Genomic DNA, 25,981 nt, shown 5'->3' with positions numbered 1-25,981 from the left:
TAAAACCATATAAAAGTCTGATTTCTCATAAACCAGCAAGATTCTCCAAGCTTCTGAAGGTTCCATTAATTTCTTCCTTTTTATCTGCATTTTTTGGATCCAGTTAATGGGGATTTGGTCATGGTAGCTGCATATTAAGTTGAAAACGCATCCAGAACAACGAATACGCCGAAGCGGCTGTATTCCGAGTAGAAAAGCTGATTAGTAAGAAATACATGGGAACGAATGAGATGACATTTTATCAAAAGAGGTTGGGTACCACCCGGGAAACGTTACAGAGGGGGTAAACTTTAAAGGTGATTAAGGTAGGTACCTACTAGGTAGCAGTATTTTGTTTCTCTCTTTCTGCACCTACTTCTACACCTAAATGTAAAAATGACACCACGCCCTTCTGTAGGTAGAGTGGAGGCATATCCAGTGCCAGCATTTTGTTCCTTTCTTCTTCTGCATCTCTTCTTCACCTCTTCCATCGCAACCCACCAGCGTCTCCACACCCATAGGAACCTCCGAATCTCACGCCCTCTTCAGTGTATCAATGTCAGCCATTCTTGATCCATGGCTTGCTCGCAATTGGCAACAGCCATTACAATATACCGGCACATAACTACATAGACACCGGTATCCATAAATGTCCATCTCCTCCAGCAAAATGATTGGTGGTGAAGGACAACCATCGGATCTTCGGCTCCAAATCAACCATTAACAAGGTACTCGGTAGGTGTCTTGATGAAGCTTTCTTTTTCTTATTCCCGAGTTTATAGCGATTGGATTCTACAGACACCATAACCAGAGCCATAGGTAGTGAATAACTCGACGGATTACCTACCTAGTACCCATTAGCTTTGCGGGGAAGAGCTCAGGTAAAGAAAATCCATTTCATGACTAAAATTTTCACGTCCTTCGCCATGACATCTCGAATTCATGCGCCGGTTACGGTGAGTAGGAGATTGCTATTGGCCTTACTTATCTCTATGCATTTCCTTTTATAATCGTTACCAATTTCTTCCTCTCTTCAAGTATATTTTATCTATACTTCTTTCATCTCATTCCTTTTCCTTCTGCATTGAACCACCAGCATTTCTCCCCTCTATGAGATGAGTGCCCCAAAAGATGAGCGGTCAGGAATACAGCATGACAACGAAATCAGCGATGCGAATGTGGTGGGGAATGTGGACAATCATATAAGGGCCCCGTTAGATAAGACCCATCCAGTGAAAGACCAAGGACATTACACCGACGACCCCGAAAGAATAAAGGACTCAAAACCGACTGATGTACCTCCGGATGGCGGATATGGTTGGGTGTGTGTCGCATGCGTATTCTTAATCAATGGACATACCTGGGGAGTGAACAGTGTTAGTGAGAAAGCTTGATATACTTTCTTTAATGCTAATGAACCTGTCAGTCGTATGGAGTCTTTCTTGCTCACTACCTCGCGAATAATACTTTTCCTGGCGCAACTTCACTTGAATATGCATTCGTTGGTGGTTTATCGATTTCCCTAGCTCTGTTTACGGCACCAGTAGCTACCATCTGTACGCGAAAGTTTGGGACACAAATTACTCTAGCCGTTGGTATCTTGTTCGAAACGGCGGGACTTCTGGGAGCTTCTTTTGCATATGAGATATGGCATTTGTTTCTATCACAAGGTGTCGCTTTTGGGTTCGGTATGGGATTTTTATTCGTAGGTAGTGTTGGAGTCGTCCCACAGTGGTTCTCGAAGCGCCGATCTTTAGCCAATGGTATTTCAGCAGCTGGAAGTGGGCTGGGAGGGTTAATATATTCCTTGGGGACAAACGCAATGATTCAATCTATTGGATTAGGCTGGGCTTTTCGGATATTGGCCATTTTGGCTTTTGGAGTTAATACCATTTGCACAATCATGGTTAAGGATCGAAATAAAGCTGTTGGATCTGTGCAAAAAGCTTTTGACATGCAATTATTCAAAAGGCCTGAATTTCTCCTCTTGCTTGGATGGGGATTCTTCAGTATGCTTGCATATATCGTTCTTCTCTTCTCCTTACCGAATTACGCGAGGAGTATAGGTCTCTCAGCCAAGCAAGGTTCAGTTATTGGTGCTCTCCTAAATCTTGGACAAGGTCTTGGTCGGCCATTTGTGGGAGGCTTCTCAGATGTAACCGGACGTATCAACATGGCTGGCGTGTGTACTTTCCTTGCAGGAATTTTCTGTCTTGTCATATGGATCTTTGCTAAATCCTACGGCGTTCTCATCTTCTTTGCCCTTATTGTTGGAACTGTATCGGGTACATTTTGGGCTACTATCGCTCCAGTAGGCGCAGAAGTAGTTGGTTTGAAAGTTCTTCCTTCGGCTCTATCTATAACTTGGCTAGTTCTAGTGATCCCTTGCACATTTTCAGAACCAATTGGATTAAGGTTGAGAGCTTCATCTGGGGATATTTATCTACATGCACAGGTTTACGCAGGATGTATGTATATTGGAGCTGCGATGTGTATGTGGGGTGTTAGGGCGTGGAAAATTAAGGAATTGGATAATTTGAGGGAAGGTGATGGGGAGAAGGAAATAAGGGATGATGATGGAGCGAGGAGGGAGAGGGAGATGGAAAGAGAGTGTGAAGAGGAGGAAAAGAGTGAGGAGGAAGCTAATGTGCCCGTGAGGAGACAGATGACGAGAACGGAGAGTGTAAAGAGGGCTGCGAAGGGGTTGTGGGTTTTACGGAGAGTGTAGAGAGAGAATATGATACCATGTTATGTGTAATTATACAATGATTTATAACAGAGAAAAGAAATATAATATTTTTATTCCTTTCTGGCGTTTTATTTCTCTATATTTATATACAATATTCTGAAAGTATTCTGGAGATCAAGCGATCCTAGATAGTAATGATACAAATCCGTAGTGATTGTCGACACATTAAAGTGATGATGTTTTGCTTGAAAGGGTGGAAGTCATGTCAAAGTTATTACTTGTTGATCTGTTGATATCTGTATTTGTATAATTTGATGTTTACGTCTAGTGTGGTGGATGGATTTTGGAAATGATTGGGATGGGATGATGTTGATTTGAGTTGGATTTTGGGATTTTAGCTTGGAGTTAAATGGAATTTCGAGAGAGTTAGTTGGGAGTTAGATTGGGAGTTAGATTAGGAGTTAGATTGAGATGGATATTGAGATGTTGATATTAAAAGGGTTTTGGGATGTTTTATTTGTTGTGGGTATGTATGGGTATGTATGGGTGGATTCTAATGATTTTGAGGATTTAAAGATTTGGGGAATGTTTTGGTTTTGGGTTTATTTGGAGTAGGTTTTGGAGGTTTTGGAGGTAGTGGTGGTGTTGGAGGGTGTAGATGGTTTGGGTTGTTTGGAGTTTATATATATATATATATATATAAATAGTTGATTTGATTTATTTGAAACATCGAGGTAGTTGTGGGTAGAGAGGATGAGTATATATATACTGGTTTTGACTGCAGGTTAATTTTAAAGATCAGATTGGATTTCCCTGATTCGCTGTCAATGTCATCATATATTAATAGGTATGTAAAGGGCTTTTTTTTTAGAAATTGTGGTAATATTCTTGCCTGTTAATGTTAATGTTGGGCTTTTTAGATCAAGAGTAAGATGATGTAGATTTAACTATGATATCTACATCTACCACTCTTCGCATTCGCAGACTTTCCAGATTCCAATTGGTTGTTGATCATTAGCATTAGAAATCCACGGATTAGGCACTTCATTCCCTGAATCATCTAATACAAAATCCTGAGAAGCCCTTTCTTTTCATATATTTTATCTTAACAGTTGATAATTCTATTTTCTAACCTCCTATCCATTCCCATAGCCATCCAATCATCGTATAAAGATCTTACAAACTTTACATATCAATATTAGTTTTAATTAATTATTAACAAATTATTAGATCAATCTTTTGTTCGTTCGGGGATTTCGCAGCTTGATGATACTCTTTTCTTTCCTTTCCATATCATATTATATTATTAAAACACTTCTAGAATCCTCTCTGAACCTGTCAGAACCTCGTATTCCTTACCTTTTCCAAAATCTCTAGAATCCTGTAAGTATAGATCTATATTAAGCTTTCAACCCTTTTCAAATTTCACTCCTCTCGCTATTTCTCTTGACTACATATAGCTACAGTCTACAGGAGTTTCTTGGTGAGCAAGTTGATGTATGAGAAGGAAATACTTGGTGAGTTAAAACTTACTTAGACACAATACCCCGCAGATTCATCCTCATGATTTCTCAGATTCTCGACCGCATCTCCTCGTACAAACTTCATTGCCTCGGACTCCGCGGCATATATTCTTTAGCTAAATGCTAGATATTAAAGGCTAGGACTTGCTAAGTCCCCCAACATGATCTCAGTATTCTCATTATGAGTGTTCATGTTGATTGCTGACAAAAAATATATAAGTAGAGAAAATTACCGCGTTTATTACATGGACACCCTTCCTCTTGGCTTAGAGATGGATCTCGATATCTTGTACTCAAACATGATTTGCTAGCCCTAATTCTGAAAGGATTGGAAAGGCGTGACTATCTTCGTACTCAGCGGTGCAGCATTTCATTCTCGTCTTCTCTTCACTGTTTTATTTCGTCTTGTTACTAACATCTTATTGGGTTTCTTGAGACCAGAAAGAGCATCCGATTGAATTGATTGATTCTCTAGCTAAGCAGTTAAGCTGCGAGTATATATTCAAAAAATGAAGGAATAAGGTTAGATATTCAGCCTTCGGAATTAAAGTACTTTGAAATCAAAATATTGAAAGCAAACAAACAGTATACCAAAAAGGAAAGAATGAATTAAAAGTTGAGTTTTGTTTGCTCCTTATATGCATCATATAATATATATGCATATGCTGCCAAGATCCCAGGAGGTCAACACATCTTAACTTGTGCTGCGCCTGGAAAATATTGGGTATTTGTTACCTACTGGCGTTGAAGGGGTTAGAACTGGTGACCTTAAGCTTAGAGATATTGCTAGTGCAAGGTCTAGATTTCGAGGATCTGGAATATATATATATATAATGGGAGGAAGAGCCGTTCGCTTCTTTTCTGGGAGATGGATCTGCAGAGAAGGGTGAAGTTAGAGAGAGGATAGCTATCGTTAAAATTACTTGATAGTCATATCCTCCGTGATATCGACATTGGAAGTAGAAACTTGATCGAGTTTAACCAGAGAACATTAAGTTAAAAGAAAGTCGTTCTGCTGAAATAGAGATTCCGATGTTCTTTTTTATACCAACCATACTTTGCCAGTTAGATCTATCAAGTGTTCCACTTTTGAATTCGTGGTCTCATGGAGATAGGAGCTTGTTCTTTAATTTCCCGGCGTCTGATTTCTATGAAGAGAGTTTATACTCAATCTCAGATCTATACCAAGTTTCTTTCAACCGTATAATTGGGAGTGTAGCCTGTTTTTTACACATTGCCTTTGAAATAAAATGTCTTGACCACAAGTTGACACACTTCATAAAGTTCATAAAGTTTAAAAGGATTATAGCAAAACCAAAAGCCACTTTTGCCTTCTATTATTTGGAATACTGTTCAAGATCAAGTAAAAATGCACAATAATATGTGTTGACCTCCTGGGATCTTGGCAGCATATGCATATATATTATATGATGCATATAAGGAGCAAACAAAACTCAACTTTTAATTCATTCTTTCCTTTTTGGTATACTGTTTGTTTGCTTTCAATATTTTGATTTCAAAGTACTTTAATTCCGAAGGCTGAATATCTAACCTTATTCCTTCATTTTTTGAATATATACTCGCAGCTTAACTGCTTAGCTAGAGAATCAATCAATTCAATCGGATGCTCTTTCTGGTCTCAAGAAACCCAATAATATACCATTGACCTGAAGATTTATCCCGCTTAACACATAAATTACCCATGCATGACAATCGGATAGTGACCAAAAGAGTCTTAAAAACAAGAGCGAACAAAAGAATGGATGATGGGAGTTATAGCACAGCGCCAGGATCGAAGAGAAGAGCTGATGGATGATGATATTTTCGTAATGCTAGATAGATAGATAGATAACCTTCGAACCTAGAAATAAAACAACGGAAACTAAGTACTTCAATGTCCTGAAGCCATTGTATTATTGAAGGCTCGCCAGGCTATTTATCTATAACAATCTCAATATGAGAGAGTACCTGAATATATAAGGCTGTCCTACCTCACTGTCTGAAGCTATGGATATTATCCATAGCTAAGTCATTTTAATAAAAGAAAAGAATAAAAAGAAAAAAATCAATGCCAATATCAATATCCGCACATAATCATTTCAATATCCATAACCATCTAGATATCCAAGGCCCCATCAATATATATCTGCAGCTCTTTCATCACTTCACTTGAGGCTATTGCAATATCCGTAACCATCTCAATATCCAAGGCTACTTTAATATAGTAAACCCATCTCAATCTTCTAAACCGATCTCAACATCTGGTGATCCATAAGTATAAATAAGTATAACCATTTCGACATTTGCAGCTCTTCGAATTCCACAATTGAAACTATCCAATCATTCAATTCAATTATCCAAAGTCATCTCAACACCAAGCAAACCAACCCCCAAATCCCCAAACCACAAATCAGATAAAATAAAATAACCAGCAAACCACAAATCGAGTAACTCACTCAGCCTTAAAGATTACCTACCTAACCTGCCCGCTCTGTGATGCGATACGATATATCATCTCACCATCAACCTCACTGCAAAAAGGTAAAACATAAACAAATAAAACTTCATCTACTTTATAAAACTTACATGTTACGAGGTTTGCCGTCTAGATCACGTGGAAGTGCTCTAGGCTCTCGAGGTGGTTTATAACTAGGCGTCAAGCAGGGACTTAAAGTAATGACAATAATGCAATTCGTAACTAATAGTAGAGTATACTAAATGATTGATCTTGAGCACGAAGCTCTACACAAAGGAAATCCGTCCTGACTATATAGACCTTCATGCTATGGACCTTCAGGACCCCGAAAGGTCCTGGACCTAAGAATATGTTGGACCTTTATTTTTCGTGCAAATTATGTGGGATCTATCACGTGATTGAATCACGTGGTAATGGGCTTGTGGAGTCTGACGTAACATTACAATTACAAAAGAAACGAGAAAAATACTCGAAAAAGATATATATCTTCATCTTAACTTATAAAAATTCCCGAGACATCTTGTTACGAAGGTAACAGTCAACCTGTCCGTATAAGCTTCGACCCTATGGAAAAGCAAGGAAATTTACATACAAAATTGTATGACAACTTCCTCACGAGATCTCCCCACCCTTAGCAAGCTTGGACATATAGTCTGATCCAAGTCACGTGATGGACCCTGCATATTCAAGGATACAAATCGTAGGTCCATACGAATCGAAGGTCCATAAACTCTCATTAGTTACGAATTGCATTATTGTCATTACTTTAAGTCCCTGCTTGACGCCTAGTTATAAACCACCTCGAGAGCCTAGAGCACTTCCACGTGATCTAGACGGCAAACCTCATAACACATCTATCAAATTATATTTATTATTACACACTAGACTATAATAATATATATACCTAAATAAATAAATAAATCAATTAATTAATAAAAAAGTCAAGTCCAGATTCTCTACGGAGTATATATACCTACCTATCTGGGTAGATATTTTTTTTATCTTCACTTTTCTTCCTCCTTCCTTCAGCTCACCATGCATTATAATTCCTTAGATACATATGCACTCGAACTCCATAATCTACAATCCATAGTTTCTACTGTATGTAGTAATGCGCAGCTTACTCGGTAAGAGGGAAAAAAGTGCAGGCAGTGACACGTCAACTAACCTACCTACCTACATACATATCCAAGGATATTTTGCTACTCGGTCATTTTTCAATTTTCCATCTGCTTTGATTGGATTCTTTAGCTGGATTTCTTCGATAATTGTTCGATGGAGGTGTATGGAATGAAAATGAATGAATGAATAAATGGGATGAATGGGATGCATCATGAATGACATTTTGTGGATGTGAAAGCTCGGAATCTTGCAGATGGTGGTTGGAGGGAGGAGGATAGGATATGCATGTAGTGAGATGAAATGGATTGAAATGAAATTAATAAATGGAGAAGTGTTACAGTGATGGTAAGCTGTAACTGATTCATGAAAGACCCTTTATTCTGCAACCTTTTGTAGGTAGGTAGGTAGGTAATGTAACTTCATGATTGATTAATTGATTGATTAATTGTTCAATAGATAGTATTGATTCTTAGTTGATAACAAAATGGAGGGAGACACGTCTTGCAGCAGCAGTATGGCAATATTACATATAACTTAACTTGTTCGAGCGATGTTCTTCAATATCGCTCTTCATTGCCCATGAACATGCTTCTTACATATAAAGTACAGCTGGCATTATGAGTGGATGATAATACAATACTCATCACCTTTCGACATGATTCCCAATATTGTTGACACCTCTCCTTATTACTCTGTACAGGATTTCAAAAGTTCAAAAGTTCAAAACTCATCCAATCATCACAAGAACCAAACGTGTCAAAAAATAAACATGTGATCAATCCAATCCAATCAGTCCAATCAATCCAATAATCAATCCCAATCCAATCCAATCAGTCACCCAAACTTCCCAACAAGAAAACAAAATAGCTGTCAGATCAAAAATTTAAAACATAAAAAAAACCTAAATATATTGAAATCGTGGGGGACAACTTTAAATCATTAATTACGGAGTATAAAAATCCATCATCTCGGGAGCTTTTCTATCTATGTATCGTGCGTGCATGAAATATTAATGAAGAATTGATTGATGTTGATAAAGAAAACAAAAAAAAAACAAAAGCCCGTCATCGTTTGATGCTTTTTTCTTGGCGTAAGATGGGGGAAGTGTGGGTGAGAATTTAGAGAAAAGCTTGAGTTTGCACTGTGCAGGTTTGAGCTGGGTTGAAAGATTTAAAATTAAACCTCGCTTGGTTTATTATTGATAATTGTGGTCATCATATTCTGAGCACAGGATGGAAATTAGAGTATTCCGTTCCGACACATAATTTATTTCCTCGGTTGGGTTTTGGTTGTGATATCGTATCGTATTGTGTCGTATTCAATCCGAGGTATCCGTATAGTTTCAGTAGGTAGGTAGGTATCATAAGCAACCTCGGGAACGGAAGCAATCATGTTTGTGTTACAGTAGAGTTTTTGATATACGGAGGATACGTACTTTCAACCCTTCATTCCAAACAAAGGGATGGAAATGTGAATGTGATTGTGGCGCTCTTGTAGGATATTTGGAATATTTTGGGAATAGTATGGCGTACAAACGAGGCTGGGTTTTGATATGTCGCTTTCATCGAAAAAGCATGCGCCTCCTTTATTGCTGCAGTACAACATAGCATTTAACTATGACTCATACTAAACATATTTCAAATTATATGAATTATGTATCGATTAAGGGATAATTAATATCTCAGCCTTCTCAATACAATGAATACATCTACGAAGAATCAATGATACACATTCTTATACATATAATAAATGATGTCGTCGTGGGGCTCAGTAAACACCTACTACAGTAATTATAGGACAGAAATAACCAAAAGTCAATTTGAAGTAACAAGACAATACCAAGAAGGCTAGATGGGCTAGAGAGAATAATGGGATAATGAAAATGAAAATGAAAATGAAAATCAAAATGGAAATAACGATCTCAAGATAAAGAGAGGGAACAAAAAGGCCAGATCCAGATTACGATCATCTTTCTTTATTTGGGAACTATGGAGCGATAATCGGATGGGGGGAGTTCCAATTTATTGATAAAGGTCAGAGAGTCAAAAGAGTCAAAGAGTCAAGGAGAGCCCAAGGCCCCAAAGATGCTAAGTGCCAAGGGTGAATTCACTATTTTGCAAATCAGTCGTAGCGCTACCAAAATGATGGAATGAGGAATAAAATTTTCTCATTGGTTGATGGGTGGCGGTTAACCGATTTGTTGCCTCTTCCAAGGTTAGGTTTTAGTACATTCGGCTTCCGTAGTGGTTAGTTACTTCTTGTACTTGTCATCAAATCTCACCTTTCTTCTTTCTATTCTTTTCTCCTTCTTTCGCCTCCTCATTAGTTTGTGCTCATCATGAGATAACGGTGCCAGCCAGCTACAGTTGCTTCGACAAGTTCGAAAAGAGATATACGATGCGATAAAATCAACAAAAGGACCTCTTGGGACTTATGAGTGATGGAACGATGAGGGCACGAGAGAAACGAAAAACACGATGAGAATACCGGATATGTGTGGAAAGAAGAACTTTGCAGTTCTGTTGAAGGAAGGACGCGTCACTGCAGCATTATTGATTTTGACTCCTTTTTTATTACTATTATTTACCAGGTAAAAGATTTTGGGAGCGAGTTGGTTTCAAGAGATTTCAAGTAGGGTAGATCGTTGTAAGCCGAATTCTAATTGGTCGATAACGTCGCACTTTCTCGCGCCGGACTCAAAATAAAGGATTTTAATTATGGGTCACGTACGGTTTTCCATAGACACCACAGTAGTACGTTTTATATATAAGAACCACCGCGCTTTCAAAGTGAAAATCCTGAACCCCTCTGGCCGCCTTTAGATTTTGGTTGTACGTAATCTATTTTATTTTATTTTACGATTTCAACCACAACCACAATCCATCCAACCCACTTCAACTCTAGAATACACTCCATATTCTAACCATACCCCTCCTCCAACCCACGAAAATACATTGCGCTTGATTGTGCGAGGTATCTTACATTCCTTTAATAAAGAATCTCGTCCTTGGCGACTTCGATTTATCGTCGTGATTCACGTCGCGACATATCTTCCCGTTGGTCTTGTCGCATAACAGCCTTGCCACAAGAAGTTCAACAAGAGCCTTTTCTAAACAAGAGCTTCCTCACATCCTGATAATAATATATCAGCGAGTGATTGTTACGGCTTCGACTTCGATCAACATCAAGATCTTCAAGTCAGTCAAAGACATCATCGTCGTCGAGCAGAAACTGTAGGGGAGACATTGACTTGTTTATCTCCCACAAACGGTACGGCTTTTATTTACCTCGGCGGTTATAAACAAACTCTTATAGCCACATCTTCCCATCCCCAATCCCTTTTACTCTCTACCTCATCGACGGTTACTTTCGAGTTACGCTTTTAAATTAAAGAACGCTGTCTCGAACGTCTGTCGTATCCTATTCTCTCTCGGTCCTTCCGATCCTTGAATAGAACATCCACTCTTATCGCTGTACGATTGCGATCTAACATCTACATACAAATAGATCTGCTCTCGATCCAAACCCAATTCTCCTAATAAATAACATCACCGTCACCATGGACTCCATTCAGACACATCCATCCAGTGCCGTTGAGGCTAAACAGTTTGTCGCTGCAAACTCACTTTCCTTTCCTGGCGGCGCTGTCGATGTCACCCCACCCTCCACTAACGAGGCTGTGGCTGGCAAGCAGCAGCCAATGCCTGCCGCTCCCACTACCGCCTCACCACCTGCTACTCCCGCCACCACTCCAGCTGCCACTCAAGGTGTCAGTGGAATCGTTCCCACGTTACAGTATGTATAACCCTTGTGCCTCTGTGTTTTCCATGTGGCTTATCTTGCATGTAAAGAAACATCGTTGCCACAGTCAACTTAGACTGCCGTCTTGATTTGAAGACCATCGCACTACATGCAAGAAACGCGGAGTACAATCCAAAGGTGACTACTGATTCTAGGCTTGCTATGTAACTTTCGTTTTGCTAACCTACCCAGCGTTTCGCTGCGGTTATCATGCGTATTCGCGATCCCAAGACTACGGCTCTGATCTTTGCATCGGGAAAGATGGTTGTTACTGGTGCAAAGTCCGAAGACGATTCGAAGTTGGCGTCCCGCAAATATGCTCGTATCATTCAGAAGCTTGGGTTTAACGCAAAGTTTACCGATTTCAAGATTCAGAACATTGTCGGTTCTTGCGATATCAAGTTCCCCATTCGCTTGGAAGGACTTGCTTCGCGCCATATGAATTTCAGCTCTTACGAGCCTGAATTGTTCCCTGGCCTCATTTACAGAATGATGAAGCCTAAGATTGTTCTTTTGATCTTCGTCAGTGGTAAGATCGTCTTGACTGGAGCTAAAGTCCGTGAGGAAATTTATCAAGCTTTCGAGATGATCTACCCTGTGCTTCAAGGTAATTATATACATTTCACACATGGTATAACAACCGCTAACATCGACTCAAGATTTCAAAAAGGTCTGATTCACTTCATGTGTACCACCATTCTCATACATTGTACAACATTATTTTACGATCTTACGAATATTCACATGCATGGTAGGCGTATCAAAGGGGGGGGGGAAAAGAGTCAGAGAAGGGACTCATACATTTGTGCTTTTCAGCATGTTTACGCGTTACTAGTCCTCATAGACTGCGAAACATCCTATCACCTTCGACGGATGGCATTGGTGCGCAGGTCCTACGATGCCGTCATTAATTGCTTCTTCCCTTTCCGATAGAGCAAGTATTCAAAATGGCCTTAGTTGGTACATTTTACAAAAAAATAATAAATGACATTATTAGTCTTATGTATATCGTTCAATGTCTATGTGAAACTTTTTAAGTGATGTGATCTAAATGAAGCCAAGGGAGGGAGGGTTCTCTTTTGTTTGGAAGCCATCGTGTTGTTTCTACGTTGGTGCTTGTGACATAAGTGATTTTATTCATCAAAGATAAACCGCCACATTTGTGACGTTCTTTTTAGTATCTACAAATACGCAGTCTTCATGTAATTCTTTTCCATCTCTGACCATTCCGCGTCTAACCCACTCTATGCTAAAAGTGATACACGCCGTATAGCATCTCAACTCCAACAATTGTTCAACGAAGACAACATGTATCCAAAGAATTGCACATACAAACCTCTGAACCTACCGTCCCTAAAGTTTCTCCCCTCTAGGCCCCGCCCGACTCCCATCATCCGTCATACCATCCCAATCGTCCCTCGTAGCCTTCCACGCCCACTTCCCCTTCCAAACCTCATCTTTCCCCTCCATCACATCCACAATTTTCTCTCCCAGCACAGGAAGAAATTTAAATCCATGGCCGCTGCCGCCCGTTGCTAAAAATATACCTTTGAGACCGAGGCCGCCGCTAGATTGTGGTTTTTCGCAGTAGGTGATGAGGAATTCGCCCGAGGGTGTGTCGGTGTACCAGCAGATTCGCGTGTGTGAGAAAGGGCGGGGTGGGAGATCGGGGAGTAAGGTGTGTAAGGCAGTTGCGGCTGAGGTTTGGAAAGAAACGGGGACGCTGCTGGTGGGGCTGTCGTAGCTTGTGAGAGGGAGGGAAACGCTGATATTTTCACCAGAGGAGGAGGGGTGGGGATGGGGGATAGAGGTTGGGTTTGAGTATCCGTGGGCGTGACGTGCGATTTTTAAAATATTGTTTCGTGGAGGGAGGATGAAGAAGCCGGAGCTCATGTTAAGGAGGACGGGAATGTTTTTGTATTTTTCTTGTTCTTCGTCCGTGATGTCGATGTAAAGCAAGCATTGTCCACTAGAGTGCACTTGAGAACGCAGATCAAGAAATTTGGCACTCCAGGCTCCGGCTGCGAGAATTGTAAGGTCGGCGAAGTATTGGGTGCCAGATGCGGTGTTGGCTCCGAGAATAGTGCTTTGATCAGGGGAGAAGATGAGGGATGTGACTTCCGAGACGATGAATTTGACGCGGCCATCAGCCATCTTTTCAACCTCTTTTCTTAGCCAGACCAAGGAAGCTTCCGCATCAGCCCATCCCGATCGCCGGTTTATGTATCCCCATTCTCCGCTTCCTGGTCCTGCTTTAAAAAGTTCCTGTATAGTTTCTGCGGAGGGCAATTCTAAAACTCCCTCTGTATCTCCCGCTTGTTTCATCAATTTTTGAACATTTGAAAAACTTGCTCGTACATATCTTTGTCCGCTATTCTCATATGAGGTGTCACAGGTTAAACATAAACCGCTTTCGGAGTATCGGCCCTGCCCGCCAAGTTCACCATTGCCAGTTTGACGCCATTGTTTCTGAGCTGAATCTGCAAGTTCGGCATAGAGGGGATCGGAGTAGTCGGCGCGAATGATGCGCGAAGAGTCCACGGAGGAGGCATCCGGGGCAGGAAAGGGGGATCGGTCGAGGAGGGTTATGGTTGTGTTTTTGTAGGCGGGTCGTTTTAAGAGAGTGAGGGCGGTGCTGAGAGAAAACACACCAGTGCCGATTATGAGAATCGAGGAAGGAGGGGTATAAGCAGCCATTATCAAGAGTGGGGCAGGAGGAGCTTTATAGAGAGTATACTTGAAGGATGTGGGATGAGAGCAGGATGATAAGAAACGAGTTACTCAAGCTCTGCGGAGCATATCAAAATATATGAAAAAGTTGATAAGTAGACGACGAGAAGGGAAGGGAAACGGAAATGTCTACAATTGCTTCCATAGTCAATCATTTATAGTGGGGGCATGATAATTGATACCGGAACCTTGAAGGGATTTGGCAACTATACCAAATCATAAGAAATATGACAAAGAGGAACTGGAAAATAGCGCAACCAACACCCGTCTAATGTTTGAATACGTGAATGAGATCCGTACTTCGGTTCTGCAAGAACAATTCATATTCAGAGGCGAAAGAATGAGTCTACCTGAAAATTAGTGTAATTTCGTTTTTTTGCAGAAGGTTCGTGTTTGGTTGCTCAGAATTATTGTGATGCAAAGTGATGAAGCAGCTCAGACCAATAATTATCGGCAATTAAGACAAAGCTGACCTTTAGTAAGCCTGAGCGAAAGGCGCATATCAAGCTTTATCCGATTAAACGAAATCGCAGCCTCGTCGCAACAACTTCTCGCGCCTTTACAATAACATTATTTGGCAAATTCCCCATAACTCCCCTTTTGAGGATTCGTCAACATAGTCGCATATGGAATTGGAAAGTGGTGTCGCAAAATGAGTTCCAAGAAGATCATTGAGTTTCCGGACGTTTCGAATAAGCTACAAGCTCCTACCAAGAAATCATTATTTGAGAGGCAGAAAGCAGATGCGGAAGCTAAGAGATTGAGGGAGGAGGCAGAAACGAAAGCTGTATATGAGGATTTTGTAAAGAGTTTTGATGATGAAGATGATGAGCCTGCAGATGGGGTTGGTGGAATGGGTGGCATAGGTGGCATGGGAGGAAATAGATATTTTGGAAGAGGAGGCTTGGGTAGTGGAATGGGAAGAGGAGCTTTTGGCGAAAGTAGAGGAGGATTTGCGCCACGAGGAGGATTAGGGATGGGCAGCGGACCGGGGAGTTTAGGGCCCTTACCGGGAAACATGAGCGGCAATACTTTGCCAAAGAAAAGAACATTTGAAGGTTTCGCACAAAACTCACGCAGAGACGACAGAGGTTCACTTGCGTTTGAGGATTATAGTCATGATGGACCAGCAGCCAAAACTCTCAAGACGTTCGATCATGACGAGGATAATGTGGGAACCAGCAGAGATGAAGAGAGAGCTGTCGCCAAACCCACCTTACGATTGGCCTCTTTACCTCCAGGAACTTCGCCCGCTGTCATCAAAGCTTTGCTCCCTACCAACTTGACTGTCGACGCCGTCAGAATTATACCACCTTCTGGACCGACTTCATTTACGGAAAGGAAATCCATGTCAGCGATCGTCACATTGGCCAAAGATACCCCCGCGAACGACATTGACACGACTGTTAATTCTTTACAAAATAAGTACTTAGGCTTTGGATATTATTTGAATTTGCATAGGCATTTATCATCGGCAGCTATTTCGAGTTCTACACAACTTACAAGTATAGGTAGTGCAACGGCCTCGCAACCTTTCGGCGCGAAACCAGTCAACTCACCGGCAGCTCGCGGAGGTCCGCCGTCTCACAGAGGGGGATTTGCGCCTCCTACCTCTTATAACAATGTACCTCAACTAAGCCGTTCCACCCTTTTTGTTCCTGTTCAGCCACCACAGGACATCAAAGAATTGAAACTCATTCACAAAACAATCGAATCGCTTCTCACACATGGACCAGAGTTTGAAGCACTCCTAATGTCACGCGCTTCCGTTCAGCGAGAAGAGAAATGGGCATGGTTATGGGATTCGAGGAGTACAGGTGGTGTTTGGTATCGATGGCGATTGTGGGAAGTATTGACAGGCTCACAATCTAAAAGAGGGCAAGGAAAGTATCTTCCATTGTTCGAAGGCTCTTCGGCATGGAAACAACCAGATCAACCTTTAGCATATGAATATACTACTCGTCTCGAAGAGTTTGTTTCGGAATCTGAATACAACTCCTCTGATGAAGACGACTCCGGCGACGAAGGTGCTAGACGTCCTCCGATTGACCCTATCACATTGAATGAAGACGGAAAAGCATATTTAAACCCCCTGGAAAAGGCTAAACTCACACATCTCCTAGCCCGCTTGCCTACTAGCACAGGCAAACTAAGAAAAGGAGATGTAGCAAGAGTCACCGCATTTGCAATCTCACATGCAGGACGAGGAGCCGACGAAGTTGTCTCGGCAATCGTGTCTAACGTCGAAAGACCCTTCGCTTACACATCTGCAAACCCGGATCGCAAAAAAGAAAAGGAGAGAGATAATAGCGGTGATGATAACGAAGATAATGCCGAGGAAGAAGATACTAGTTCTGCATCGCTAATAGGTCTTTATATTGTATCTGATATTCTGTCAAGTAGTTCTACGAGTGGCGTTAGACATGCATGGCGCTATCGACAGTTATTCGAACAGGAATTGCGGAAGAAAAAGACTTTTGAGGGGCTGGGTAGGATGGAACGGAAGATGAAATGGGGCAGATTACGAGCTGAGAAGTGGAAGAGAAGTGTGGGCAATGTACTGGGTTTGTGGGAGGGTTGGTGTGTTTTCCCCCAAGAAAGCCAAGATGAATTTGGAAGGGTATTCAGAGAACCACCTTTATCGGCTGAGGAACTGAAGGAGCAAGAGCAAAAAGCTCAAGAGGAGAAAAATAAAGAAAAGAGTAAATGGAAGGCTGTGGAGGTGGCGCCGAAGGAGAAAAGCCAAGAGGAACTTAATGATGAGGATGAAGATTTGGATGGTGAACCGATGGTAGAAGATGATGAGGATGTCGATGGTGTGCCCATGGAAGATGAAGATGTAGATGGAGAACCAATGGCGGATAGCGATGATGATGATTTGGATGGAGAGCCCATGCAAGTACAAGAAGATGAGGAAGATTCTTATGAACCTCCTCCCGCCATGGAAACTGCAGCCGCACCGACGTTAAAAGCAGAAGAATCTGCGCCGCAGAGGAGAGCAAGGCCAAGAGCAGTAGATATGTTTGCTGATTCAGATGATGAGGATTAAGCGGTTGAGGTCATCCAGACTGCGCAGACGCGTGGGATATTCGTGAATACTTCTATATAAATATTATGATACCAAATTTTGTGTTTATTCTTTCCACTTTTTCCCATCGTACTTGTCCTCCCCTTTAATTATTCTATCAAAGAAATACCCTTAACACCAACACCCCAACACCCCTCACATTACCACTCTCCTCTATCCACGCATCCTTTCTCAACCTTTCCTCCCTAGATACATACCATTATCCCCCTCCCTGAGCCTCAACCTTACTACCCATCAAAACATCAACTATAATATACCTACCTACCTACCAACCAACCTACCCATACTAATAATTTCCAATCTCCGCATAAAATAAACCATCCAAAAACTCTCTATAGAAATGAATGAAATAAATCCAAAATTCATAACCGAAATAAAAATTATTGTAATATTAATTTGCACGGCTACGCTTAGACATACAAGTGATCATTCTTTGCTAATTGCTAATTAATGCTTATGGATGGAAATATTGAGAATTTGAGAAAGGAAGGCTCATGGTCGGGGAGGCAGGGTTTAGGGCGAGTAATAGAGGAGGTGGTTATAAAATGCTGAAGGGAGTGTTGAGTTACAGAGTTACATACTAGGTGGTTACTTGTTGGGGAGTAATTCAAATGCGCGATATTTTAGGAGTTGGAGACGAGAGGTTTGGAGAGTAAGTAGATGTTAGTATTATTATGGCATGAATGTTGATGTAAATGTGAATGTGAATGATATATCAACAGTAATAAATAATTTGCACCTAACCAAACTATTTTTCTCTTGCCTGTTGTTGCCTGCGCCATGTACCAATACCGACACCAACACCAATAACCGTTTGTAGCTTCCATCCAACTATTGCGAAATTCATATATGTATGTACAGCGGGTGATTTAGTGCAGCCCTCATTACCAAGATTTATCATGAACGAAGGAGCTCCTACCATTTCGACCCACACTACTTGCTCTCCTCTCTCTCTTTCCACCATGGCCATCATTGGCTACACTCCCTCTTCTCCTTAAACCACCTGCTTTTCTTCTTCTTACAATCTGATATCCTCTATCCAATTCCGTTTCCACGGCACACCTGACCTTCAGTGCTCCCACAGCCGGCCAAACACTTTTCTCCCCCCTCAAGATCCAATAATCTAGACTTTCCTTGGTAGGTGTCTCGAGAAGACGAATAAAATCACCTGCGGATAGAACTGGGACTAGTGTTACAGATGCGGCAGGGATATGTTCATCTACCAGAAATCTGCGAATCGACAAAGGGAGAAGTTGCAAGGAATCGAGTTGTTCTAGTCGATGCCGAATTTCCATAGTTATGAGATGTAATAAACCGCCTGTTAAAGAGGTGCGTCCACCGCGAGTGTAGAGGCGAGAAGGACCATGCATATCGGATTGAAGAAAGGGGACGAGGTAGGGACGCGCTTGAGAGACTATAAAGTGGTTTACGTTGAAGAGTTCGGCAATGCGGGAGAGTGGTGAGTCCCGATCAGTATAGGATGCGTGGGTCCAGGGGCGAAAGGTAGCGTCTGCAGCAGCGGACCAGGGAATTATTGTACCTGTTGAGGGATCCTTGCATTTTAGGGTAACGGAGGATCCGTAAAGAGAAGGAGTTGAGGCGTTAGATGCAAGGGCGGCAGACCATATCAACTGCTTTGGTTAGTAGGGTATTTGACAGTGAAAGAGTGTACGTACAACATTGGGTGCTGTGAGATAGTTAAGTAGATTTGGTACTCCTCCCTTTCCACTTGTGGCTACCGTGATATTCAAAACTCTCTTAGTCTTATTATAAGCTTCTTCAAACGTCAAATCACCCACATTTGCCCGCACACATTCCTCGAGTACCTTCACATCCAAAAAATACCCTTCCCTATAAAACCTTCTAACTCTCCTCGTCAAAGTATCCCACCATCCACTCGAACCCTGAAGCCCCCTTTCCTTCCCCGCAAAAGCCGACAAATCAATACTCTCCCCATTCAAAAACTTTGGCAACTCATCTTCCGTATGGATGCCCACCAAAGCGGCGATGAGCGCTCCGGTCGCTGTGCCCGTCACAATTCGGGGCAATAACCCCCTATTAAATAACGCTTTCACAACTCCCAAATGACATAGTCCGAAAATTGCCCCTCCCTGTAGTACCAATGTGCTTCTCCCAAAAGCCTGCCGAGTGTCATGCAACAGGTCCAACTTCGCCTGACTGCTAAACCCTTTCACACTTCCATCATTCCCATCAGCGCCAGGTGTCGTAGGCAATTGAGTTACATCCGCAACAGCTTGTGCAACCTGTGTAATGTAATCTTCGATCAAGAGTTTCGTACCCGCAAATGCGCGATTGAAAAGTCGGGGAGCGCATATATTTCCAAGATTACGTACGAGACCAGACCTTAGCAGATTAACCAGTTGTAGAATGTCTCCTTCTTCGCGGGCTATTATGATTGATTGCAGACGCTCGTGTATCAGTCGATAATCATAGTGCTTCGATGTAGGGTTCTGGCGCCTGCCGGTGGTTGTTCAATTAGCTGTTGTTCACCGCATGTACAGCAGGTATGGGGTGAACAGACCATAAATCATTTCCTAACAAAACATCTAATTGAAAAGCAGCTTCTTCCCATTCCTCGTAGGTCTGGGCATCTCGTAAAAGATCCGACCAAAGCCGTACTGGCTTCTTCCGAGTCATCCATTGTATGAACCTCTATTTATACAGTTAGCTTAATCCCGTTTACAATGCTTACAGACAAGCTATCGCATTCCTTACTCTTTGCCAGAAGTACAAAACCTCCAAGAGCATGCCCCATATTCCTGATATTATACCAGCCATTTTAAGAGTATTAGAAATCTTTAGATCTGGACTACATGATTGATTGAAAGTCTTTGATGAACGTAAGGTTGGATAGTTTATTTATTTACGAAAGGAGAGTTCTAAGAATGAGGATTAGCATGTGACGATACTTTCCCCAGATTGTCCGGGATGAAGCTTTGGCCATTTTTCTTTATGCAGCACATGCACATGCATATGCATACCTAGATACTGTAGGTACGCACACTGGTAAGATTACATATCACAGGCTTCATTTATATGAAGAAATTTAAGTTAATATGTCTCATCTAATTAGTCCTTCAAAACACAATGGGTTTTTACACATAATTTGGTAATTTGAAAATCGATTGAGGGTATGCATGTATGCCAATGCCACTTATTTGTGCAGTAGAAGCTCAACTGTCGTACAATCTGCCATAAAACGCCGGGTATGTTAAGTGAACACAAGAAATGCTTTTTGAAATGCCTGGTATGTGCATGCAATATCTATGATCCCTATGAGACATTTCAATTCGAGATCATTCATCATCATCATCCTCAATGATGTTACGTTTTCTCCTATTTCCACCAACTTCCGCATGTGGAGCTTGAACAACTTCATCATCGTCCAGATCAGCTTCGGCATCGGCGTCGGCATCGCTCTCTTCGGCAGGTTTCGACGTCTTTTGCTTCTTGTGTCTAGGGGCCTCGTCACTTTCATCAAGTATTTCTTCGTCATCATCGTCCCCTCCACCTTCCTCAAGTTCCTCATCACTAGATGCCAAAAAGTCATCCTCTTTATCATACTCATCCTCACGGTTTCTTCCACGAGGAAGGTCATCGTCCGAATCATACTCTGGTCTGCGACGAGGACGCTTGGCTCCAGCAGGTTTGCGTGGTCCACGGCGTCCAGAACGACCATCCAAATCATCAAGGGTGAGACCTGCACCAATACCTGGACGGCGTCCAGTTGATTGACTGGCTCTTTCAAGTTGAGCTTCCCGACGACGTTGGGCACGCATACGTTCCTTTTCTGCTGTCTCTGCTCGCTTCTTTTGGAGTTCCGGATCTTCGTTTTTGACGATCATATTCAGGCGTTTCTTTTCGCCTCCTTCTAGACCAGTAGCTGCAGCAAAATTTTTCTTCAACCTATTTAGAGCATCATCTTCAATATCTTTGTTTGGTCTGACTGTATACTCATTGGTCATGTGTCCGACGACGACGAGAATCTGTGATGTGACTGAAGGTGAAGCCATATAATAATGCGAGTCTAATACTTCGTTATACTTGTTATCCTTGGCTGGCGCAAGAGGTTTGCTTTGTAACTCATAGTGCTGATCACCAATTGCTAAAGTAGTACTTCCATCGCTCCATGTGTAGATATTTGTATTGCTTTCGAGTTTACCAGAATCTGTCTTGCGATAGCGAATCGTTGATTCAGCTACACTCCTCGCGGAGAAATTTGCTGATTGAGTAGTGACATGATGATCGGAGATGGGAATTTCGAAAGTTTCAGGATTATATTCTCGGGGTTCAATACCAAAGAATTTGGGTAGGCGGAACGTATGAAACTGCGAAAGTGTTAGCTCTGCGCACAAGAGATGCACAAGGCGCATTTACTTCTCCATCTGAAGGCCTAGGGACTGGATGCCTGAAGATATCGGCCTCGAGAATGCGCGCATTTCGAGTGTCTTCAGCTGGTAATTCTTCATCATCTTCCTTATTTGGCGCTCTATCATCGCGTCCCTCATCGTCTCCGGAATCCAATTCCGCGTCGCTCAACAATCGAGGTGGTGCAGTCTCTGGTTCCTCGTCGGGAACATCTCCAAATAGATCATCATCCTCCTCAACATCGGAGATATTGTTCATAACTTCGTCTTCTGAATTGGACGCCATGTTGCGCGGCGTATGTGTTTATGGGTTATGAAATAAAACAAGGGTAGAAGGTAGATCGCGAGCCCCAGTCTTGATCCCTAAGTTTCGCGTAAAGCTCCAGCTATAGTATGTAGATGCAAGTTGAACTTTGGTAGATACCCTTGAATGTGACTTATTGCAATGTCGTAAGGAAATCAGATCGAGCTGTTTCAAACAAAGTACGATGACCATGTAATCTCCGATGAACTTCGTAATTTGTCTCCAACACAGTACGTACTTCTTTCGAGCTGTAGCATAGGATTCAAAGAATTGCTGAGGACATAGACAATACCAAAGATCTGATCAAAAAGTGGAGGACACAAAACACACCGCCTTCTCGGGTTGTTAGCCAATGATTGATGAAGTTTTAGATAGGTAGACTTGGACGGAAGAACAGTAAGGAAGAACCCGACGCTAATGGAGTTACAAGACTTCCCTAAGCTTTTCTCCTATTCCTACTTGATATCAAATACAAACCACCATCTTTCGACCACTTCAACTCAACCATCTTTTCTTTTAATCATCAGGAATCTGACCTACTAGGTCCTTTTCGGATAATTTGAGATTCAAGAAATTGCCTGATTTAGAAAGCTTCAGCAATATGTCAAACTTGTTTTCAGGAATGTACGTGGTCGGATTTTCTTATGTGTTGTTTGGTGCCCTTTGATATTTGAAGCCTCTGTGGTATTACTTGATAATTCACCACTTTAAATTATCTGGGTGGTAAAGCCTGGGCGGGGAAAAGTGTTCGATTATGGAGGAAATTTTTCGAGGCGTAGTGATATGAGAAGTCGGCTCATTGTCACCGCCCGATATCTCTATCTCGGCTCAACCGACGTATCGGCAAGCAAAGTTGCTTGAAGCTATACGATCAAATCAGAGAAGCATTGGGAGCAATCTTATCGTTTTTTCGCCAAACCTTTTCGGCCGCCAAGGTGATTCTTTATCAGCGAGGTGGTCTGGAGTTGCCCGCCAAAAAAAACTCCATATTGGGATCTAGCTCTGTACTTCGCCTCCCCAAGGTATATTTGCTTTTTACACTTATTATTGACTGTCAATGTCTGCTGTTCGGCGTTACAAACCCCAAGACCGTGTTTTTGGCTGCTCTGATGCGAGGCTTTTTACACCTTTTGTTTCTAGTCAACTTGACGATGAAACCTGCTGACTGTCTTGTTTTTATAGAAGTGGTCGCTTTCGCGGCAGTGGTAAGAATTCTGGCGCGAAGAGTCCGGGTGGACTTAACGGAGTTTCGCCAACCTCTCCTACAGGCAATTCCCCCGTCAATTCTTCGTCACCCGCGAGCATGGCACCCCGCATCTCGCCACTACCTAACTCGCCTTCGCTCTCACAAACCATGTCTATGGATGACCAGCACCTTCCCCCTGCAGGCAGTGATCCTCTCGCCGCTTACAACCTCCCTCGTCCCAAGCCGCTCTGGCTTAACAATGCTTATGCAAAGCACATTGTTAAGGGCAATTTTATGACATTGTCTGCCCGCCCAAAGACAGTTGAGCCTGGGGAGTGGATTGCTCATCAAGGTAAGCCAAAGCAAACATTTTAACAGTCTTGTGCTAAAATTTGTAGTGGTTGAACATTATCGTATCTTGTGGAACTTTGTCCGGGTAATTCACGAAAAGGAAGAAGATGGTAACACCATTTGCAACCCCCAGACTTGCCCTCGCATGTCTGCTGGCGCGTAAGTAAACATTTTTCGAGACTTCATCGAGAAAATATCTGACAAGCTATGCTAGCAATCACTCCTTTACTTGGTTAAACTCCCGTAGAGAGCCCGTTGAGGTACCAGCCCATGAGTACATCTCCCTCATGCAGCGCTGGATTTCTGGCAAGATCGATAATACCGCCATCTTCCCCACTGATCCCGCCGGCATTTCCTACTGTCACAACAGTAACGGTCCCGAGATCGCTGGCTCAACTTATGCTTCTGGCGGAGTCAACACCCCTGGCTCAAACACACCCATTCCTGCCGGCCCAACCACACTCACAACGTCTCTATCCCAACTAGCCGGAGCTGGTGATTGGATCGGCAAGAGTAGCGGATTTCCACAAGAATTTGTTGATGTATGCCAAACAATCTTCAGGCAAATGTTCCGAGTCTATGCTCATCTGTATTGGGGACACTTTATCGAGCCCTTTTACCATCTGAATCTCGACAAGCACATGAATAGTTGCTTCAGTCACTTCGTTTTAACCGCAACCGAGATTGATATGTTGAAGCCTCATGAATTGGAGCCTATGCAACCATTGATTGACCTCTGGGCTGCTAATGGCACATTCCCACCTGAGTCTAAAGCTTATGCTTGTGCAAATCTCAAGGCTGGAGAGAGGCTCCTTCAAGCTTCTGGTTGATCAGATCTGCGCAGGTCATTGCAAGAATATAGGCGTTTAGGAAAGCGGTTTGATAGAATGGTTTATGATGTGCATGGTTGCATATGAAAGCATTTTACTTTGCGAGATATCTCAAAGATTGACGGCACGGTTCTGCGTGGTTATGTTTGGGACTGGCGTTTCTGTTTCTATGAAGAGAATAGTGTCAGGGTTTGCAAATTCGAAACTCATACGTAAATGCAATTGAGCAATATAAAAAATTGATAAATGCTATTTGAAGACTTCCATCATTCATGACTTTCCCCGCGGCTTCAACTATAAAACATGGACAAATACTTTGCAGGGCTTTTTCGTCTGCAGAGATATAAAATTCTTCCTTCAGCCCAAGCACTCCTACAAAGTTAAGAAACAGGCTCCCTGCGAACTTTTGAACTTGGCAAGTATCTAGAAACAGCTTCATAGATATGATTTAGTGAACTGATGTGAGAAAGTACTTTCCAATGAACAAGCAAAATGATTGGTTTAACCTTATTTATGTTGAGACAAAGAAGGAGCGGACCGTGTAATTTTCCGGCTCCAGCGACGTAATCCCAGTATCACAAATGATGCGCCTGTAGCAAATGCGATAAATCATTGCAACTCAAACATAAATTCCAATCAATATCATAACTTAGGGACGATGTCAACGTCTACTGGGACAGGGTGGGCACAGCTTCGCCAACAAGCTAGATCATTAGAAACACAGGTAAATCACACATACCTCCAAAAGCTATATTCCTCGAAACTAACAAATCCGCGCAGACGGAAACACTCTTCCATACCTACTCACAATTCGCAGCCGTTTCCAACATTCCTCCCAAACCCTCAGAAGATGAACGATCCACCGAAATGAAGCTACAGGAAATCCTAGAAAAGGTATATACTTTCTTCTTACCCCAAACTCAAGAAATCTAAACTTACACATGTGCGTACTAGAGAGAAACCCTAATATCGCAACTCTCCCGTCTCCTCGACAGCGACTCTTCCCTCACAGCCTCCGCAACCCGTCAAAACAATCTTACTCGTCACCGGGAAATCCTCCTTGACCACCGTCGCGAACTCTCCCGCATTCGTTCCTCCATCTCCGAAGCTCGTAATCGCGCAAACCTGCTCTCGAATGTGCGTTCGGATATCGATGCTTATCATAGTAATAATCCTGAAGCTGCAGAAGCGGATTATATGTTAGGAGAGAGGAGCCGTATTGAGAATAGTCATAATATGACAGATAGTGTGCTGAGCCAGGCGTACGCGGTTAATGAGAGTTTTGGACTGCAGAGGGAAACTCTGGCGAGTATTAATCGGAGGATTACTGGGGCAGCAAGCCAGGTGCCGGGGCTGAATAATTTGATTGGGAGAATTAGTGCGAAGAAGAGAAGAGATGGGATTATCATGGGAACCTTCATAGCGTTTTGCTTTTTGATGTTTCTGTATTTCATGTAAAGATAGGATAGCACGGTGCATTTCACGGTAATGCGAGAATGAGCATGGCGTTTGGA

The 25,981-nt window shown here is 42.3% G+C and overlaps 10 protein-coding genes across 10 annotated transcripts; 6 read left to right on the top strand and 4 right to left on the bottom strand.

Moving 5' to 3' along the window:
• Positions 1-118: 118 nt before the first annotated feature.
• On the bottom strand, positions 119-837 carry SS1G_06699 (predicted protein; the record flags this gene model as incomplete). Its single annotated transcript, XM_001592408.1, has 3 exons — positions 119-177; positions 356-522; positions 827-837. The coding sequence occupies 3 exons, from the start codon at positions 835-837 to the stop codon at positions 119-121; spliced, it is 237 nt and encodes a 78-aa protein (XP_001592458.1).
• A 257-nt stretch (positions 838-1,094) lies between these two features.
• Positions 1,095-2,707, top strand: SS1G_06698 (hypothetical protein; the record flags this gene model as incomplete). Its single annotated transcript, XM_001592407.1, has 2 exons — positions 1,095-1,301; positions 1,406-2,707. 2 exons carry the CDS (start codon positions 1,095-1,097, stop codon positions 2,705-2,707), a joined length of 1,509 nt encoding a protein of 502 aa, XP_001592457.1.
• A 432-nt stretch (positions 2,708-3,139) lies between these two features.
• Positions 3,140-4,461, top strand: SS1G_06697 (predicted protein; the record flags this gene model as incomplete). Its single annotated transcript, XM_001592406.1, has 5 exons — positions 3,140-3,279; positions 3,471-3,515; positions 3,990-4,051; positions 4,135-4,185; positions 4,415-4,461. 5 exons carry the CDS (start codon positions 3,140-3,142, stop codon positions 4,459-4,461), a joined length of 345 nt encoding a protein of 114 aa, XP_001592456.1.
• A 6,887-nt stretch (positions 4,462-11,348) lies between these two features.
• SS1G_06696 (TATA-box binding protein) lies at positions 11,349-12,266 on the top strand (the record flags this gene model as incomplete). The annotated part of the gene is made up of 4 exons (XM_001592405.1): positions 11,349-11,584; positions 11,641-11,728; positions 11,783-12,197; positions 12,250-12,266. The coding sequence occupies 4 exons, from the start codon at positions 11,349-11,351 to the stop codon at positions 12,264-12,266; spliced, it is 756 nt and encodes a 251-aa protein (XP_001592455.1).
• Positions 12,267-12,943: 677 nt separating this feature from the next.
• Positions 12,944-14,287, bottom strand: SS1G_06695 (hypothetical protein; the record flags this gene model as incomplete). The annotated part of the gene is made up of 1 exon (XM_001592404.1): positions 12,944-14,287. One exon carries the CDS (start codon positions 14,285-14,287, stop codon positions 12,944-12,946), a length of 1,344 nt encoding a protein of 447 aa, XP_001592454.1.
• Positions 14,288-14,972: 685 nt separating this feature from the next.
• Positions 14,973-17,369, top strand: SS1G_06694 (hypothetical protein; the record flags this gene model as incomplete). The annotated part of the gene is made up of 1 exon (XM_001592403.1): positions 14,973-17,369. The coding sequence occupies one exon, from the start codon at positions 14,973-14,975 to the stop codon at positions 17,367-17,369; it is 2,397 nt and encodes a 798-aa protein (XP_001592453.1).
• A 923-nt stretch (positions 17,370-18,292) lies between these two features.
• On the bottom strand, positions 18,293-20,207 carry SS1G_06693 (hypothetical protein; the record flags this gene model as incomplete). Its single annotated transcript, XM_001592402.1, has 4 exons — positions 18,293-19,039; positions 19,085-19,879; positions 19,929-20,081; positions 20,145-20,207. 4 exons carry the CDS (start codon positions 20,205-20,207, stop codon positions 18,293-18,295), a joined length of 1,758 nt encoding a protein of 585 aa, XP_001592452.1.
• A 518-nt stretch (positions 20,208-20,725) lies between these two features.
• SS1G_06692 (hypothetical protein) lies at positions 20,726-22,082 on the bottom strand (the record flags this gene model as incomplete). The annotated part of the gene is made up of 2 exons (XM_001592401.1): positions 20,726-21,757; positions 21,807-22,082. The coding sequence occupies 2 exons, from the start codon at positions 22,080-22,082 to the stop codon at positions 20,726-20,728; spliced, it is 1,308 nt and encodes a 435-aa protein (XP_001592451.1).
• A 619-nt stretch (positions 22,083-22,701) lies between these two features.
• SS1G_06691 (hypothetical protein) lies at positions 22,702-24,467 on the top strand (the record flags this gene model as incomplete). Its single annotated transcript, XM_001592400.1, has 4 exons — positions 22,702-22,724; positions 23,283-23,638; positions 23,685-23,796; positions 23,852-24,467. The coding sequence occupies 4 exons, from the start codon at positions 22,702-22,704 to the stop codon at positions 24,465-24,467; spliced, it is 1,107 nt and encodes a 368-aa protein (XP_001592450.1).
• Positions 24,468-24,946: 479 nt separating this feature from the next.
• SS1G_06690 (hypothetical protein) lies at positions 24,947-25,671 on the top strand (the record flags this gene model as incomplete). Its single annotated transcript, XM_001592399.1, has 4 exons — positions 24,947-25,006; positions 25,248-25,361; positions 25,422-25,604; positions 25,654-25,671. The coding sequence occupies 4 exons, from the start codon at positions 24,947-24,949 to the stop codon at positions 25,669-25,671; spliced, it is 375 nt and encodes a 124-aa protein (XP_001592449.1).
• Positions 25,672-25,981: the final 310 nt, after the last annotated feature.

Source organism: Sclerotinia sclerotiorum, genomic scaffold (assembly GCF_000146945.2).
Source record: "Sclerotinia sclerotiorum 1980 UF-70 scaffold_8 genomic scaffold, whole genome shotgun sequence".
Classification (NCBI taxonomy): Eukaryota; Fungi; Ascomycota; class Leotiomycetes; order Helotiales; family Sclerotiniaceae; genus Sclerotinia; species Sclerotinia sclerotiorum.
Note: the sequence above shows the minus strand (reverse complement) of the source record. Positions and strands in the feature narration are given on the sequence as shown.